Genomic DNA, 16,505 nt, shown 5'->3' on the forward strand with positions numbered 1-16,505 from the left:
AAATGGCTCCAACAAATATGCAATTATACAACTATACATATTTGAAAAGCAGAAGTGGCGTCTCCTGCACAACCAAAAAGAATGCAGTAAGTGGTGTCAGGATGGAAAGTCAACAACAGAACATTTATCTTTTCCAGCAGCCATTGTACAGATGTTTTTAGAAGCAGTTGAAACCCGAATGGAAGTACAAATTTGCAAAATATGTATTATGCGTAATAGGTCCCTTTAAATTTATAAAAAAAAATATATAAGTTGACCTTAAATATGTTAATCACAGGTCTTGAATGTTGTTGAATGAGTATTTAATCATATATATCCATGTAGTTTATTTTTCACGGATAGTCACCCTTGGACATCTTCATTGTGTTCTGTGATGCTAACCGCTAACTAGCTGCTAGTTTTTCAGTATCATGGATAAATGCAAATTTATCGCCAGTTCTGTGGATATTCTGGTCTTAAATTCCACTGGTAGCGATTTTAAAAAGTCTTAAACGCGAGTTGATGAAACCTACAGAAATCCTGTTGCGGCAAATGAGAAACAAGAATGTAAAGGCGGAATGGAAAGATGAGAGAACAAAAGAAGGAAAGGAAAGGAAGAGAGGAAATGGAAAGGATGGAATTTTATGTCCTTGAGGAACTTTTCGCCAAAATTCAGACATCTTCATTGCGTTCTGTGACTAACTGCTAACGTACCATAGCCAGCTTTGTTTGCGTATATCGTCGGTAAATGGACAAAGTTCATACATTAATTTATAGATATAGATCTTAAAATCCATTCGTAATGGTCTTAAAATGTCTTAAGTTTGAGTTGGAGAAACCTTGGCTAAGTGAGGCTCTGCAGGAGATGATTACTGGCTGTAACCTGCTGAGATGGATTCATGTTGGTTGGTTTCTGGATCACCTGGTCTGGTCTCACGCATACATACATATACATGCAACGATGGCTCTGCTGCTCCCAGGACTGTTGATGATTAACCTGCAGGTCTGGGAAGCAGCAGCAGAAATAGCAGCACAATCAGCAGATCGTCGATAACGGAGCCACGGCGGTCCACAGTGAGGGATGACGAGGCATCAGCGCCGCCGCTTCGCTTTGTAAAGACAAACGGACACAATGTGGCGTCTGCAGGCAGCTGTTCTTCCTGCAGTGCCATCTTTGGGTGCTGGGGCCTGAAATTCAAAGCTACTGCCAAAGATGAAGAAGAAGACGTGGTAACTGAGGATTAGCTCAGTGTAGCGTTACAGCTTCTGTGAATCCAGGCCTGTTTCAGTTCAACCAGGGTTCACAATGCGTCCTTTGGCAAGCCAGGGAGAGGCGCCAACTTCTTCTGGAGTTTAATATCAGAGATGAACGAAGGTTTGCTGCTTCTGCCTCTTGGGTGTATCTGCTTGCCTTCATGTCCGCTCTAATTTTAGCTGAAGAGCTGCGAGCAGCATAGTGATGACGGCCATCTTTACTCTCCGCTGAAAGGCGTCTGTGGAAGCCAGAAAGGCTGGCTGGAGCTGCACGGCAACACGGCTCTGCCCGGGTTTTAAATAATCTGCTGTTGCTGCTGCGGCACGTGAAGCGATCCGACGGACAGCTGAGCCGTCCAGCAGCAACTGCTGCTGCACATGCACCTCTGACCAACTGGGCAGAGATCTGAATGGAGATGCTCTGTCACAGTCACACACAGGCACAGAGTAAATAATCACACACGCCCGACATGAACATTACCGACGCTGCAGGGAGAAACTCGGTGACTGAAAAGCTTTTTCTGTATCAGAAGTGAGTACTGACCTGCGGCTCCCATGGCTGAACAAGGAAAGAGGCAGCTGCTTTATTCACGGACAAAAGGAGAGCACTGGAGGGGGGAGGCATCCCCCCACCCCCTGTACACGGCAGGGGAGGGGCGCCGGCGCCGCCAGCCAATCGGGATTCAGCCTAGCAGAAGGGGGGGGTGATGTGGACGGGGCGCGGCTGGTCCACAAACAGATCCTGACTCTGAGGTCTTCCACCAAAACTCAAGTCCGCCGATTGAAACCAACAGCTGCACAGCTCCTTTCAAACTAGCAGGGGATCCGCCTGATGCAGTTACCATAGTAACCGTGCTCCATTTTTCTCCCCACCGAGAGATGAGGAGAGAGAGAGCGCGTTCTGGGATTCATGTCGCTCTGAACGTGGAGAACCGGCCGCTCCAAACCCAAACAGAAACGCAGACGCTCCGTTTTTATCACGCAGGACAAAAGCGGTTCAACTGCGAGCAAATGCAGTCAGATAAAACGACCAAACTACTCTGGAGGTTATAGTAACCCAATAAAGCTAAAAATAACATCCTTAAGATGGTTTTCTGAGAAAATAACCCCGACTCGTACATTATTCAAACCAAAATCTCGTATTTTAATCATCTTGTTTATAATAGAGCTGAAACGATTAATCGTTCTGTATCGATTAATCAACTAATTTAGTAATTGATTAATCGTTATGTAGTTTACGTGCAGAAAAGGACAATTACTGAAGGAAGAACACACTCAGCGAAAACTGTACAAAAATAAATAATGTACATTTTGCATTTACAATAAAATAATTTCCTATTTTTCGATCCAGTTATTTGTAATTGATAGAATAATCAATATATCAGCCCTGCACTGTATTAAGTCGAGCAGAAAGGGCTGACTTATTGTTTTAGCTGCAGATCCAGCCTTTGCTACAAATGAACGCACACATACATTTTAGGTAATAAAATGTTTTTCTTATTTTAAAAAAGGAATTGAATGGCTTATACGCTTCTTTTAATGTATTTTTACCATTGTATAAAAAAGGCTCAAGTGGTCAAATTAAAAATCAGCAAAATGTGCCAATTTTGAATCCAATTGATTGGATAAAATAACCAATTTACTAAAATAACTGTCAGCTGGAACCCTACATTCAAGTAAATCCATTTAACTCTAGTTCAACACTTTTATTGTAATCATTCAAAGCTAAATATGTAATTTTTTCCCAGATTATACTTATGTCTAGGTTTAGACTGTTTGTTTATAAAGGCCCAAAATTAATTTTGTTGTACTGCTTACAGTGCAATGACAGTAAATCTGATTTAATCTTAAATGGGCAAAACCTAAAGATTTTCTGATGAAATAACCCAAACCCGTCTATTATTCAAACCAAAATCTCACATTACAATCATTTTGATCAACTTTAGGATTTGCAGCCATGAATTTCCCTGAAAGTTTCTCTTTAGTCCAGAGAATCAGATGGAAATATGGGATAAAATCCCTCCAGTTGGAGTGTGTAAATAACTAAATTTACATTATTTAATTTGCAGGAACTCACTGAAAATCGTCCTTACCAGAAAAATGAGCCGTTAAAGTCTGACTTCAGAGGCAGAACCAGAGCGGCCCAGTGAGCTCAACTCTCACTCTGAGCCAAAACCAGATCAAACCGTTAACACAGCTGACAATAATATCATCTCCCGCCCCACCTTCCCCAGTTCTGTAGTGAAACTAGTTTAGCCTGACCTAATTAAACCACCAAACGACTTCCCTGTGGCCTCAAACAAGCCAGACGGAGAGAAGACATGAAGAAACACTGGGTTCGCCTCATCTGAGCAGAGATGTGACTGAATTTATTATCAGTTTGAGGCTTTTTGCTAGGTGACCCGTTATGCTTCCTTTAAAGGGTTGGGAACAAATCATGTTGGTTTCATAGGTAATGAGATTTTAGTTTTTATTCCTTTCAGAATTGGCTGTTTTAAAACGTCTTGTCACTTTAAATCCAAATAAGTAGCTGCTGCCCCCCCCCCCCCCCCCCCAAGTCAACTTTTACACTTTGAAAAGCATTAGTAGAGCCTCCTGCACAACCAACAAGAATGCAGCAAGAGGCTTATGAATAATAAGTCAACAACAAAACACTTGTCTCTTCCAGCAGCCATTGTACAGCACATACAGCGGTAAAACCGTCTGACCAAATGTGCTGGCGCTCTGCTTGGGTTGCTAGGTAACAGGACTAGATTCAGCTGGGGTTGCTAGGTAACAGGACTGGGTTGGCTTGGGTTGCTAGGTAACAGGACTGGGTTCAGCTGGGGTTGCTAGGTAACAGGACTGGGTTCAGCTGGGGTTGCTAGGTAACAGAATGTGATTGGGAATGGCAACAAAAACATGAACTTTTATCCATAAAACATCTGGATGTTTTTTTTTAAGTGCTTGGGTTTTTAGAAGCAGCAGAGACTCAAATGAAAGTATAAAAACGTGCAAAATGTAAATTTTCCAGAATAGGATCCGCTTTAAGATTATATTTCTGATGCTACAGAGGAAATATTCAGCTGGAAGTTTTCAACATTTTTAGTGTTTGACATAAAGATGTAAACCTCCAGGGGTTGTTGTCCTATTTAATTTCTTTTTTAAAAAAAAGACAAATAAATAAATAAATACATTAAAAAGTATTAATCCTTGAGCTGGTTACAATATTAACACCATTAGTTTAGAGATCTTTTCCTTTGGCTTTGTTATGGAACTGAAATACTACTTTAAAAATGATTAAATGTTGTTTGATTTTAATAGCAGCAGAGTCATTTCTATTGGTTCACAGTAAAATCATTCAGTTCATGTTTTATATTAAATTATTAAATATTGTGAAACACTATCAGCCAATTCATGCTTTTGTACAATATTTAGAAAACTTCTACATTATTTGTTTCCTTTCAGATTAGTTATAAAATGGAAAAACCAGTAAATAAATAAATGATTAAATGTTAACATATGATTGAATATTAGTTGCGTTGTGTTAGATTGTCTTGAATAAATACTGTGAAGCTGCTTACTGTATTTAAATAATTGGAATTTGAATGTTGTTTTCTGTCTTCTGAGTGATTCATTTTGAAGAAAATGTGTTAGAAATGAGTTATAATGTGTGCTGCAGCCAGATTTAAACTGTTTTTGTGTATAAAACATGAGGATTGTGGTTGTTGGACGTGTTCGTCTGACTCGGCTCGCTCGTTTATTGATGCTGAATCAGTCGTGTGCTCAGCAGGAAGGATGACTAAACAAAAACGCTGCAGCTTTAAAAATGACTCTGCGTGATTCAGAGGGAGAACATAAATCGAATCGATTCTTCTTCGCTTCCATCAGCATCTATTTGGTGCGCCTTGCTTGTGGAGGTTTGGTCTTTAGGGATCCTTAACTCTTGAAATAACTGGACGGCATGAAGCCAGATTGTGCCGCCGCCGTAGCACAATGAATGCGTTATTCTGAGCTGAGCACTGTGCTGAAAGCGCCGCCATTTTCTCTCCGTTCCCCCGCCGGACGCTCTGCGGGCCGCCCTGGTGGCCTAGGATATGGGGCTGATGTAATCAGGATGGGTGTGGCCTGGTTACCATGGAGACAGTCTATCAGCACCATCCGATGGTCTGGCACTCATTTCGCCCCCCCCCAGAGCAAAGAGGAAAAAAATGGGAGCATATGAAAACGGCCGCCCAGCGCAGCGGGGAGGGTGTCAACAATCAGTACCAGCATGCACCCAAACCAGATGGAGAAATTCTCCACCGCCGCCTTTGTTTCCTCTGGGTGTAGATATGAACTAAGGGTGTGTCCCATGCAAAAATAAAGGAGCAAAACTTCACTATTAGAAGCCGAACGCGTGCATGCATGAAACGGAGCGTCTGGAGGCGACATGCAAACCGGCTGTAAAAACACATAAACGCGTCAGTACCCTGGCCCTTCCAGCTGCTCCACGAGCACTCCTTCCTCGTCATGTCTGCAGAAGCCTGCATGCTGCTGGTCCCTCCGTCGCTTTGTCTCTTCGCGCTTTCCTCTTCGGCAGGAGCGGCTCAGTCGGTCATCCCACGGAGAGGCATGAATGGTGGGAAGGATGCGGTGAGAGAGAGAGAGGCTGAGGACGGGAGGGAGGGAGGAGAGGTTTCCAAGGTGCTGCCGACTCTCGGAGCACAAAGACTGATGCTGTGGAGCGCAGCGTACGTGTGTGTTTGTGGGGGAGCGGGAGGAAGGAGCAGGGAGGGAGGGGGGCACGTTGTAAACAGCACAGCATCGAATCTGCTGCAGCAAACCGTCCATGCAATGATTTAAAGCCCCGGGGGGGAAGAGGGTGGCTGCGGTGGACGCTCTTTTGTCTCGTAAAGAAATGTTTCAGTAAAAAAAACACCATGTCATCCTCGGTTTCCAACACTGGCACCAAAACATGCCTCCATGTTGAGGAGGCTCATTCAGGCTGCAACTACAGATTATTTTAGGAATCGGTTACCGTGACGATTAATCGATTTTAAAAAAAAAGAAAAACTGACACATTTCTGAGATTTTTCATTTAACCACTTGTCTTTTAGTCTTAACAGTATTAGAAATAACTAAGAATTTCAAATAAAAACATTTTTTTAAAGATTTAAATGCCTTATTTACCAGTATCCAACATAATTTTTAGGAATAGAACTAATGATTATTTTTGGTGATTAATCAATTAATTGGATAAAAAACTGGCACATTTTGCAGATTTTTCATTTATTTGCTTGTCTCTTTTTATTTACAGTATTAGAAAAAAATATTTCAAATAAATTTCTTATTAAAGATTTATAAAAGCCTATATTACCAATGTCCCACATATTTTTTAGGGATGTAACAAACTATGATTTTAGTTGGCGATTAATCAGATAAAAATAAAAAGATCCGTTCCACAGATTTCTCATTTAACCTCTAAAGCCCTTTTGACAAAATATTAGAAATACATTTTCTCATACACAGATTTCTTTTTTTAAAAACCTAAAAGCCTGTTTTACCAGTGCCTCACATATTTGTAAATCCATCCAGCATTATTTTTAAGGTTTAAACTATAGATTGTTGTAGTTCGTGATTAATCGATTAAAAAAAAAAAGGCACATTCTTCAGATTTTTTTATGGAAACATAAAAAGATGCCAATAAACAAATAATTAAAATAATTTTTAAATAAGAAGATAAATATTTAACTGCCTGAAATGAAGTAACAGCTTTCCTTTTTTGTATGTTTTATTTATAGCAAAGAATCTGGAGATACAAAATACTTCTAATGTGAAACTTTCAGCCCTTCCTGCTCGAGTTTACTCCAATAGATACAGACTAATATGTTGATTATTTTTTGGATTAATTATTGAATAAAACTTTTCCACTTAAGGAGTTCTGGGTAGAACTTATATGCAGACAGTATAAATGCTAAGTGTTTATATATCTTTGTACAGTTTTGTCTGAATTACTGTTATGTTTTTTCATCAAATGGCCTTTTTTGGTTCTGTAGACTCAGGTTAATGATTAATCAATTACTAAATTAGTTGATGGTTATTTCAATAATCAATTTATCACGATTAAAATGATTAAACATGCCTAATTTGCAGCGTCTTTATTGGTGTATCGCAACATTTACCACATGCAGTGAAAGCTGGAAAAGCCTCCTGACAGTCTGCTGTCACATGGCTCAGCAGACGGGATGGAAACGTGTTTCATAAAGAGAGCAGCAACATGGCAAACATCCAGCTCTCTTATTTATATAAAGGTTACGGTTGCTATAAATTCCTCCTTCTTTTTTCATTATGTCTGGGTTGTAATGGAGGCGCAGTTCTTAATAATTCATGGTAAAGACGGAACATTTCTGCACACCGCTCAGCTGTTTGTGCTTCTCCTCCTCGGACCACATTTGGTTTGCAAATGGAGCGCTAAAAAGGAAAAGCAAAAGACAGGATGCAGCTGAGATACCAGCGACGTCCCGGTTTGCTTTAACACTCGTTTCAGTGAATCGGTGCCGTTTTCGAGGTCCAGTCTTCCCCTCCCCTGCAGACTGCCACACCTCACACCTTCTGCTTTCTGCAGCCTCATTTGCCTCCATGCCAACACCAACCGGGAGCAAAGGCAGCGGCTCACACTGAGCATGCTCCAACCTCACTGTTGCTATAGCAGCTGGTGGGGAAGTGCTCTGACTGATGACATAAATATCTGATGATCTCCAACAAAGCTGTGCTGCTCCCTCTAGTGGTGCAGAAATTAATTGACATGACCTGTTTTTGTGTGTTTCCAGAACCTTCTTTCAGTCTGATCAAAACAAAACGGGACTGCACAACCGTTCATTCATGCAAAATTCATAAATGTTTACATGCAAACCTACATTATGTTTGACTAGAGGCAGAAAAATGTTTGAAGAGTCGGACTTGAAGGGAAGATGCAACAGAAAACTGACCCAGCTTTAACATCAAATCATTATGGAGTCAGAACATCCAGCATCAGTATTAAAACACCATTACCTGCTCATCTTTTTAATGATAATAATAAGGTGAAACATGAAAATAAAAGCATTATCCCAGTGGGGGCGGACAATGTGGACTTAAAGTTTTATCACAATAATTTGCGTTTTTATTGCAACAGCAAAACTAGTGACCATAAGAACTATTTATTCTTAGTTTTTAAGGTAACTGAATGACTGTGTCTCACAATTATAACTCCGCAAACACAAATAATGCTGTAATAAGCTTCTTTAGGAAACTGGTTACATTATTTGTATCACTAAACTGAAACTGTATTTTCAAATTTATTTGTTTTTATTGATGCTTTAATTTATCAAAAATAGCAAAAACTTACCAGTAAGGACAGTTTTGATGTGTTTTAAAGATTATTAGTTGGAATTTAAATAGAAATTCTTACAATAAATGATTCAATAAATGTCCACCTCTAGTGAGAAGAGTTTTATTTTTTCCCCTTATGTTCCACCAGGGGGCAGCATATGCAAACCGAGCACAGCAGGAGCGTTTCCTCCCACTCAGAGGAACATCCAAGTATTTTTATATGTCAGACGTCACAGTTCATACACTGCAAAAACACAAAGTATTTTAGTCTAGTTTCTAGTGAAGTAAGACAAAACTAACATATTTTTCCAGCAAGATACAGGAGTTTTTTTTTTAAATTGAAGGAAACGTTTTTGTTTCACTGGCATTTTATATCTGGCATATTATATAAGAGTTGTTAGTGTTGTCTTATTTTATGTATATTGATATTTTCACTGAAAATTAGACAAACTTATTTTTTATATCTTAGTACACTTGAAATGTCTTGTTTATAATCTGTAAAATAATCTGTCAATCTAGTATGTTTTTATCAATATTGAGGAATTATTTAAGCTCCTATTTCTTGCTGAAAAGTTACTTAAAAGCTAGTTTTAACTTATTCCATGTGATATTTCCAGTGAAAACCAGACCCAAAACTACTCTTTATATTTTGTTTTTGCAGTATAAGAGCAGCCTTTTATACTTGTTTTATTTTACTGAAAATATTTTTGGTACTCTTGAAATAAAATGTTTTAAGTGAAATAATCTGCCAGTGGAACCAGAGCTTTTATTCATCAATATTAAGCCGTTATTAACTTAAAGAAGCTCCTACGTCTTGCTGAAAAGTAACTTGTACGTTAGTTTTGTCGTTGTAGACATTAGTGGTAGAAAGTGGAGCTTGGTGAGGTTTTGTGTTTTTGCAGTGTGCCTGTGATTTGAGCACCAACCTTTCTGCTTGCTGAATCCCTCCAGCAGCGCGGCGACAGCAGCTTTTCCCAGCTCTCCCTTGCCCTGCTGGGGCGGCGTGTCGGCCTGCTGGGGCTTTTCTGATCTCACCTCCGGAGGCACAGTGGCAGTCGGAGGCTTCGGCTTGCTGGGAGGATCCTCCTCTGCTCTGACGGGGCTCTTGGCCTTTTCGGCGGCCGGCGGCTGGACCGGCGCCGCCTCGGGGTGACTGCGGGGAGGGCTGGCGGCGTAGACCAGAGGGGACGGAGGCGCGGCGCCCTGCTTGGGGCCGCCGATGCCCTGCTCTCTCTTGGGGCTTTCCTCGGAGGCGGACTCGATGATGAGGTCGCTGTCGAGCTCTGCTTCCCGCTCCTCCCTCAGGATGCTGTAGGCTGCAGGCCCGGCAGCGAGGCCCGGCCCGGCCTTGGCCGCCGGGGCGTTGTCGAAGGGGTTGCTGGTCACCTTGTTCTTCGGAGGCTCAGTAAATGGGTTGCTGCGCGGCTTGGGAGGTTCTTCGGAGACCAGCTCGATCTCCGAGTCTCCGGACTCGGCGCTGCTGCCCTCGTGATCCCGACTCCCGGGTTTCGGGCCCGTGTTGCTTCTGGAAGCTGCGGGCTTTCCAGATTCAACCTTGAACATGTCCTCAGAGGAAAACTGTTTCCCTGTTCACAGAGAAAGCAGAAAATAGTCTAGATTAGAAGCAGAAAACTGTCGGTGCACCGATTGCAGATTACTGACTATTAAAAAGCCGATTCTGCTCTGCACCTACTTGTTGGTGAAGCGTTGGGCGTGGTGGCGGGGCTGTCGTCCTCTGGCTCAGACAGGGTTACCGTGGGAACGCCCTGCTGACCCACGCTCAGGACATTTTCACGCTCCGACACGGCGACTGGCGGGGGAAGCTGCTGGGGCTCGGCTTTAGACGACTCAGTCAGGGTGATCTTCACCGGGCTGGCCGTCTGCGGGGTGCCGCCCAGGTTCCGGTAGGAGCGGTAGTCGTTCAGCTCCTCGTCAGACGGATCCTCCACGTAGGGGAAGGAGTGGGAGCCGAGCGCCGGACCCAGATTCTCCTCCTCTTCCTCCTCATCTTCCTCGTCTCCTCCGGGGTTGTTATCGATGTACCGCCCCACCAGGTCGAGGTCAGCGGAGGCCCGGCTGCCTTGGCGCTCCTCCCCATGGCTGATATCCATGTAGTTGTAGGATTCTGTCTTGTCGGAGCCCAGCAGGGACTTGGGGGTGTCGTCGGGGAAATTGGAAGCGGTTTTGGTTTTGGAGGTGAAGCTGTAGGCGTCGCCGGTGAAGTCGCCCAGGGCATTGGACGGCTTCAGGTCGTCCGGCAGGTAGGAGGCCTGATTGGACATCAGGGAGGTGTACACATCGCCATCGTCATTCATGGGTTTCCTAAACAGGCCCGACATGGGATCACCTGCAGAAACGGGTAGAGGGAGTCAGAAGAATCCAAACACTTAAAATCCACAAAGTCTTACCAAGTATCTTTGGTCCAGTCGCTAGTGAATATATCTTAGGCAAACTTACAAGTAACTTTCCAGGAAGTAACATGAGCTGTTTTACTCCTTAAAGGTGACAGACATATTGTGCTTCCTTGAACGTCTTGGGATAGGTCTATGGTCTATACAAAACATATTTATTACATTTTTTGCACAAAATCATTTTAGCATTTTATTCTGCTCAGTTCTGCCCATTCTGGGCAGTTTTAGGGGCTCCTGTCACTTTAAATCCAAATAAGCTGCTGCTGGCAACGCCCTGCAACTCAACATTTACACTTCCACATATAAATGGCTGCAATCAGATTCACAATTATACAGCCGTACATCTTTGAAAAGCAAAAGTGGATCATTCTGCACAATAAACAAGAATGCAGCAAGTGGTTTCTGGATGATAAGTCAAGACCAAAACACTTCGTCTCTTCCAGCAGCGCATACAGAGGTAAATATGCTGGAGCTCAGCTTGCTAGGTAAGTTGCTAGGTAAGGGACTCTGCTAGGGTTGCTAGGTAACGGACATTGACTGCTGCCTTTGGCCTTTGGGCAGGCACTGCCCAGAGGTTTTTCAGACACCGAAAACCATTAACTTACTGCCAGAAACAGCCAGTCTTTCTTTCTTTTTTTTTTTTTAGTGCTCAAACTCTTTTTAAAAGTAGTAAAAATCCAAATGGAAGCAAAAAAAAACATACAAAATGTGAATTTTACATAGATCCACCTTTAATATTGATAAATAGGTTCTGGTTCCACACGCTGATTATTTCAGTTATACTAAGACATTTTCCCCTAGTTATTATTGAAATAATCAGCCAGTACTTATTCACCAATATAAAGCAGTTGTTGACTTAAAATAACTCTTTTATCTTGCTGAAAAGTTACTTTTAAAACTAAACCAAAAGTACTTGGTAAGATTGTGTTTTTACAGTGTTCTCTGGGTCAAAGCAGACGGAGTCGGATTAAAGAAACCGTTCAGTGAAACAAAGATGTGCTTCAGCTGCTGCTGCAGCCTGACTGACAGGCTGGGACTCGGTCACACTGCGTGTCTGGTTGTAGGCATGCTCACACAGCGGCCGCTTGTGCCCAATAATGGACAAAGGAGGATTGTTTGGACTCCCAAAAAGCCACATCTGAACACAACTGCAGTCTGTCCCAAAAGCAACCAGTGGAGGACTGACTGGAGCAGAAACCCAGAGCGCTGTTTCATTTCAGACCGTTTCCCCTGACGGGAACAGGAAGCAGGGTTTTGTTTTGTGTCGCATCACCTGCGTTTTTCCACCACATGTAGTCAGACACACTTGCACTGCAAAAACACAAAATGTTACCAAGCATCTTTGGTTTCTAGTGCAAATATCTTAGGACGCTTGAAATGAGACAAAACTAACTTTCAAGTAAGTTTTCAGCAAGAAACAAGTTTAAGTCAGTTAATACTTAAGTTACTCCATAAGTGGAATAATCTGCCAATTAAACCTGCACTTTTTCATCAGCATTAAGGATTTATTTACTCAAAACAAACATCCTGCTGAAAATCTACTTTTGAGTTTGTCTTATTTCAAGGGTACTAAGATATATGCACTAGAAACTAGACCAAAGATAGCTGGTAAGATTTTTTGTTTTTGCAGTGTTCAGTCAAAGTGCAGACAGGAAGTGAAGCTCAGATTTCCATCTTGGTAGAAAAATAAATCAAGTCAGTATAAATATTGAAATTAGTTGAAACTGAGCGACTGGATTCCAGTTTGCTGTTTACGAGTCAAACGCAAAGTGAGCTCTGCTTCCTCAGGCCAGCGGCTGCTCCTATAAATAGGCTGGTTCTCCTGCTGGGCTGGATGTGGGGTTCTGGTGGGGCTGAGAGTAAAAACGGAGGGTCAGCTGTGGAGGACGCAGACTGATGGACAGGAGACCAGACGAGTCAGGACGCCCGGTCCCTTCGTTAGCTTCCTTTCTAAAGAGACCCACCGCCCTTCGCTTCCCTTCTGCTGTTCCTCCGTCATTAACAATACATCAGAACCGAGGCGTAAACACGCCACGCCCGGGTCGGGACTCAACAGGAGGCGATACGGGCTGGAACAGTTTGAAGGGAGAATATCTACAGCATCTCCATCTGCAGAACCTGTGAGCTGCTCGCCCTGAATGTCTGGTTAAAATCAGAGACACTAGGAGGCGCTAAAGGCCCGACCCATTTTCTTCTGAACTAAAAAATCTTCCATCTTGAAATCTTTGGTTTTCCATCCATCCATTTTCTCTCGCTTGTCCGGGTTTAAGTATATAGTATTGGTGGAGAGCTGCACAGATTTCTGGATTTAAAGGCCTACATATATATCGATTAATCAGTTATTCTGACAATTAATCAAAGAAAACATTTGTCACATTCTGCACATTTTTCATTTAAGCATTTTTTTATAGAAAAAAATTCAACAAACTGATTTTCAAAATGAGAAGATTAACATTTTATTATTTAAAATTATTTTTAAAATTCTGCCATTTCTCCTTTGGACAGAAAAGTGCCCTTTTGAAATCTTTTTGTGTGTATAGTGTATAGCATATTTGTATGTAAAAGCCTACGTTACCAATGCCACACAATTTATAAATAATTATTAGGGCTGCAACTAACAATTATTTTTATTGATTAATCGATTGTTCTGACGATTAACTGGATAAAACAATTCGATTATTCTACAGATTTTTCATCTAAGCCATTTTTATATTATATTAGAAATGCATTAAGGCATGCCCATAAACAAATCAGTTCTTTTTTAAAATAAGAAAATAAATATGTTATTGCCTAAAATTCAATAACACGACATTCCTTTAGTGAACAATTAATCATTTGTAGCAAAGGATGCACCTGCTGCTAAAAAATACTTTTAACATCAACATGTGAAAAGCTCAGTGCTTTCTGCTTGACTACAGTGTAGGGCTGATTTATTGATTATCTTTGGATTAATCAGTTAATAAATGGATAGCAAAAGGTGACTCATAGATTTCTTGTGCAGAATTTGAACCAGGTGAAGCTAAACCTGCCATTTGAGCTTTGGGTAAAACAAGATTTTTTTTCATCTTAATTACAAAAAGTATTTATTTTTTGCAAAGTTTTGGCTTAATTACTGCTCTGAAATGTTCTTACATCAAATGACTTGTATTTGACTCTATAATCCTGTTAACGATTAATTGATTACTAAATTAGTTGATTACTTCAATAATCGATTAATCGTGATTAATTATTTCAGTTCTCTGGAATTGTAGTTGCTCTCATTAATCTTAACTCTCAAGAATAATTTCTGTTATATTTTACATTAATATATTCATGCAGAAGTCTGGATGATTCTTCTGAGCTGCTACAAATTTTACACAACTACGTCACAAGGTCCCCGTTTTTGCCCCACTTGAGCTCTTGCCCCCCAACATTTCTGTGTGCACCTCTGATCCTCTTATTCTCATCGGCCACCACCCCGGCAGCAACAGCATCATCATTGATTGTCTGTATATTTAAGTGCCGTGCAGCAGGAAGCACTCAGAGCCGCTACATGCTCAAAGACGGGTGACCTCTGGGAACGGCTCGTAATCCGATTGACCACAGGCGAACACCCCTCCACCCACTTCTCATCAAACCTTTCCACGCTGCAGCGCGATAAACATCCCAGCAGTTGCATAAGGTCGCTCCAGCAGCTTAAAGCCTGCAGATATGTCACTAATGAATGCTTCAGTTGGACAAACTTGTTGCATATCGGGGGCATTTAGGTTTCCAAAAGGCTGAGATGAACGCTTCAGTGCAGTCGGATGGAATCTGGCTTGACAACGGGGGAATTGTGTTGTGATGCTGCAGCCGCTGAAGGGACGGGGCGGCTAGATAAATATGTCCTGGTGGAGGGGAAGTCCTTTTGTTGTCCTCTGCATGCAGTGCAGCTCTGAGCATAATGCAGAGCGACAGGCTGTGCAAGGCCAAAGTAGAGGCTCCCAATTATCAGCCAACTGACTAAAAACAAGGCAGCCCAGATGATGCATGAAGGGCTGGAGCTCCAAAACAGGAAGGACTTACCAGGAAGAATGGGTCTGCACTAGCTATTAGCTTACTAATCACTTATTCTGATGATTAAACGATTAATCGGATTTAAAAGTTGGCACATTCTATAGATTTTTCAAGACTTTTGTTACAAGCGACACTGGGAAAATGAAATTACGAGAATGAAGTTGAAATGATGAGAATAAAGTTGTAGGATTACTAAAATAGTAAAATGCTATTCTTGTAATATAACTTTTCAAAAATATGACTTTATTCTCATTATCTCAACTTTATTCTGATAATGTTACCACTTTATTGTTATATCTCGACTTAATTCTCGAAATATGACTATTGTTGCAATATTACGAGTTGACAATTCTTTCAATAACTGATTAATCGCGATTAATTGTTTCAGCCTTAATGAAGAGCCTGAAGTACAAACTGTTTGGTAGATCTGAGCAGAAAAGAGATTTTTAGCTGTTTTCTTCTCTTATGCTTACTTCAGAGACCAGTAAAGCGTTCGGCCATGTTTTCCCAGAAGCATATGTGAGTCTGCGTCTCGGTGGCGAACACGTTACTCTGTCCGCTGCCCTATCAGCTGTGGTGTTATCTTTCAGGAGTCTTCTTTCACAGTTTGACCTTGTGGAAAACAATCCATTCAGACACTTGCTGGGCTCTTCTTTCACAGCCATCTGTGCCTTTTGACGGTAAATCATAATGTTTCTGGTGTTCTTCCAGAAGAGTTGAATGTGTGCTGAAAAAGCAAATATTTCTACATTCTGGATGGACGGCGTACAGAGATACTGTAAAATATTTATACTGTTTTAACTTAGGGATGCAACAAATGATTATTTTCGTCATCGATTAATCGTTTGATTATTCTAATTGGATACTTGTTTTTACACGTTTTCCAGATTTTTTATTTAATCTCTTAAACCTTTTTTATACTATATTATCCAAATACAAATTTCAATTTCTCTCTTTGATAAAAACATTTTGTTGCTTCAAAAGCATTTTCATACCATTCCTTTAGTGAATTAGAACCGGGTGAAGCTAAAACTTCACCAGTTTTTTTTTATTTTTTTAAATTAAAATGTATATTTTTTTCAGTTTTTGCTTTATTGCTGCTCCAAATATGTTTTTTCAGCAAATAGACTTTTTTTTTTACTCCAGTTTAACAATTATTCAATTACTAAATTAGTTGATTATTTCAATAATCAATTAATGATGATTAATCGTTTCAATCTTGGTTTAATTTTGTATGAACAGAGCTGTTTACGGCTACTTTGTATCTAATTATAACATCGGGGACAAATATTAGGCTCTTTTTGTCAAACTTGTTTCTGACCATCAAGCAAATTATAATCTTAGAGTTAAAATGAGTTTTTAACTTAAGGGAAATTATGTAATATAAACAAAACCGCCACTATGAAAAAGTAATAACCTCCCCCCCCCCCCTCCCCCCTCGCCAATCTCTTAATTTGCATCCCCAAATCTTTATTTTTTTTTTTATTTTTTTTT

At 41.0% G+C, this 16,505-nt stretch overlaps 1 protein-coding gene across 3 annotated transcripts in view; it reads right to left on the reverse strand.

Moving 5' to 3' along the window:
- rtn1a (reticulon 1a) overlaps window positions 1-16,505 on the reverse strand; it is a 38,608-nt gene that overhangs the window by 4,797 nt on the left and 17,306 nt on the right. Inside the window, exons 2-3 of one of the 3 annotated variants that reach the window (XM_015014519.1) lie at window positions 10,259-10,912; window positions 9,492-10,151 (exon numbers count right to left, since the gene is read on the reverse strand). In XM_015014519.1, the coding sequence (XP_014870005.1) occupies window positions 9,492-10,151; window positions 10,259-10,912 (1,314 nt within the window). Of the gene's footprint in view, window positions 1-1,777; window positions 1,895-5,683; window positions 5,970-9,491; window positions 10,152-10,258; window positions 10,913-16,505 lie in introns of those variants that run through there. The other 2 variants (XM_015014520.1, XM_015014521.1) reach the window with 2 other exon arrangements.

Source organism: Poecilia latipinna, unplaced genomic scaffold (genome assembly GCF_001443285.1).
Source record: "Poecilia latipinna isolate Pla-1442-1.1 unplaced genomic scaffold, P_latipinna-1.0 Scaffold1822, whole genome shotgun sequence".
NCBI lineage: Eukaryota > Metazoa > Chordata > Actinopteri > Cyprinodontiformes > Poeciliidae > Poecilia > Poecilia latipinna.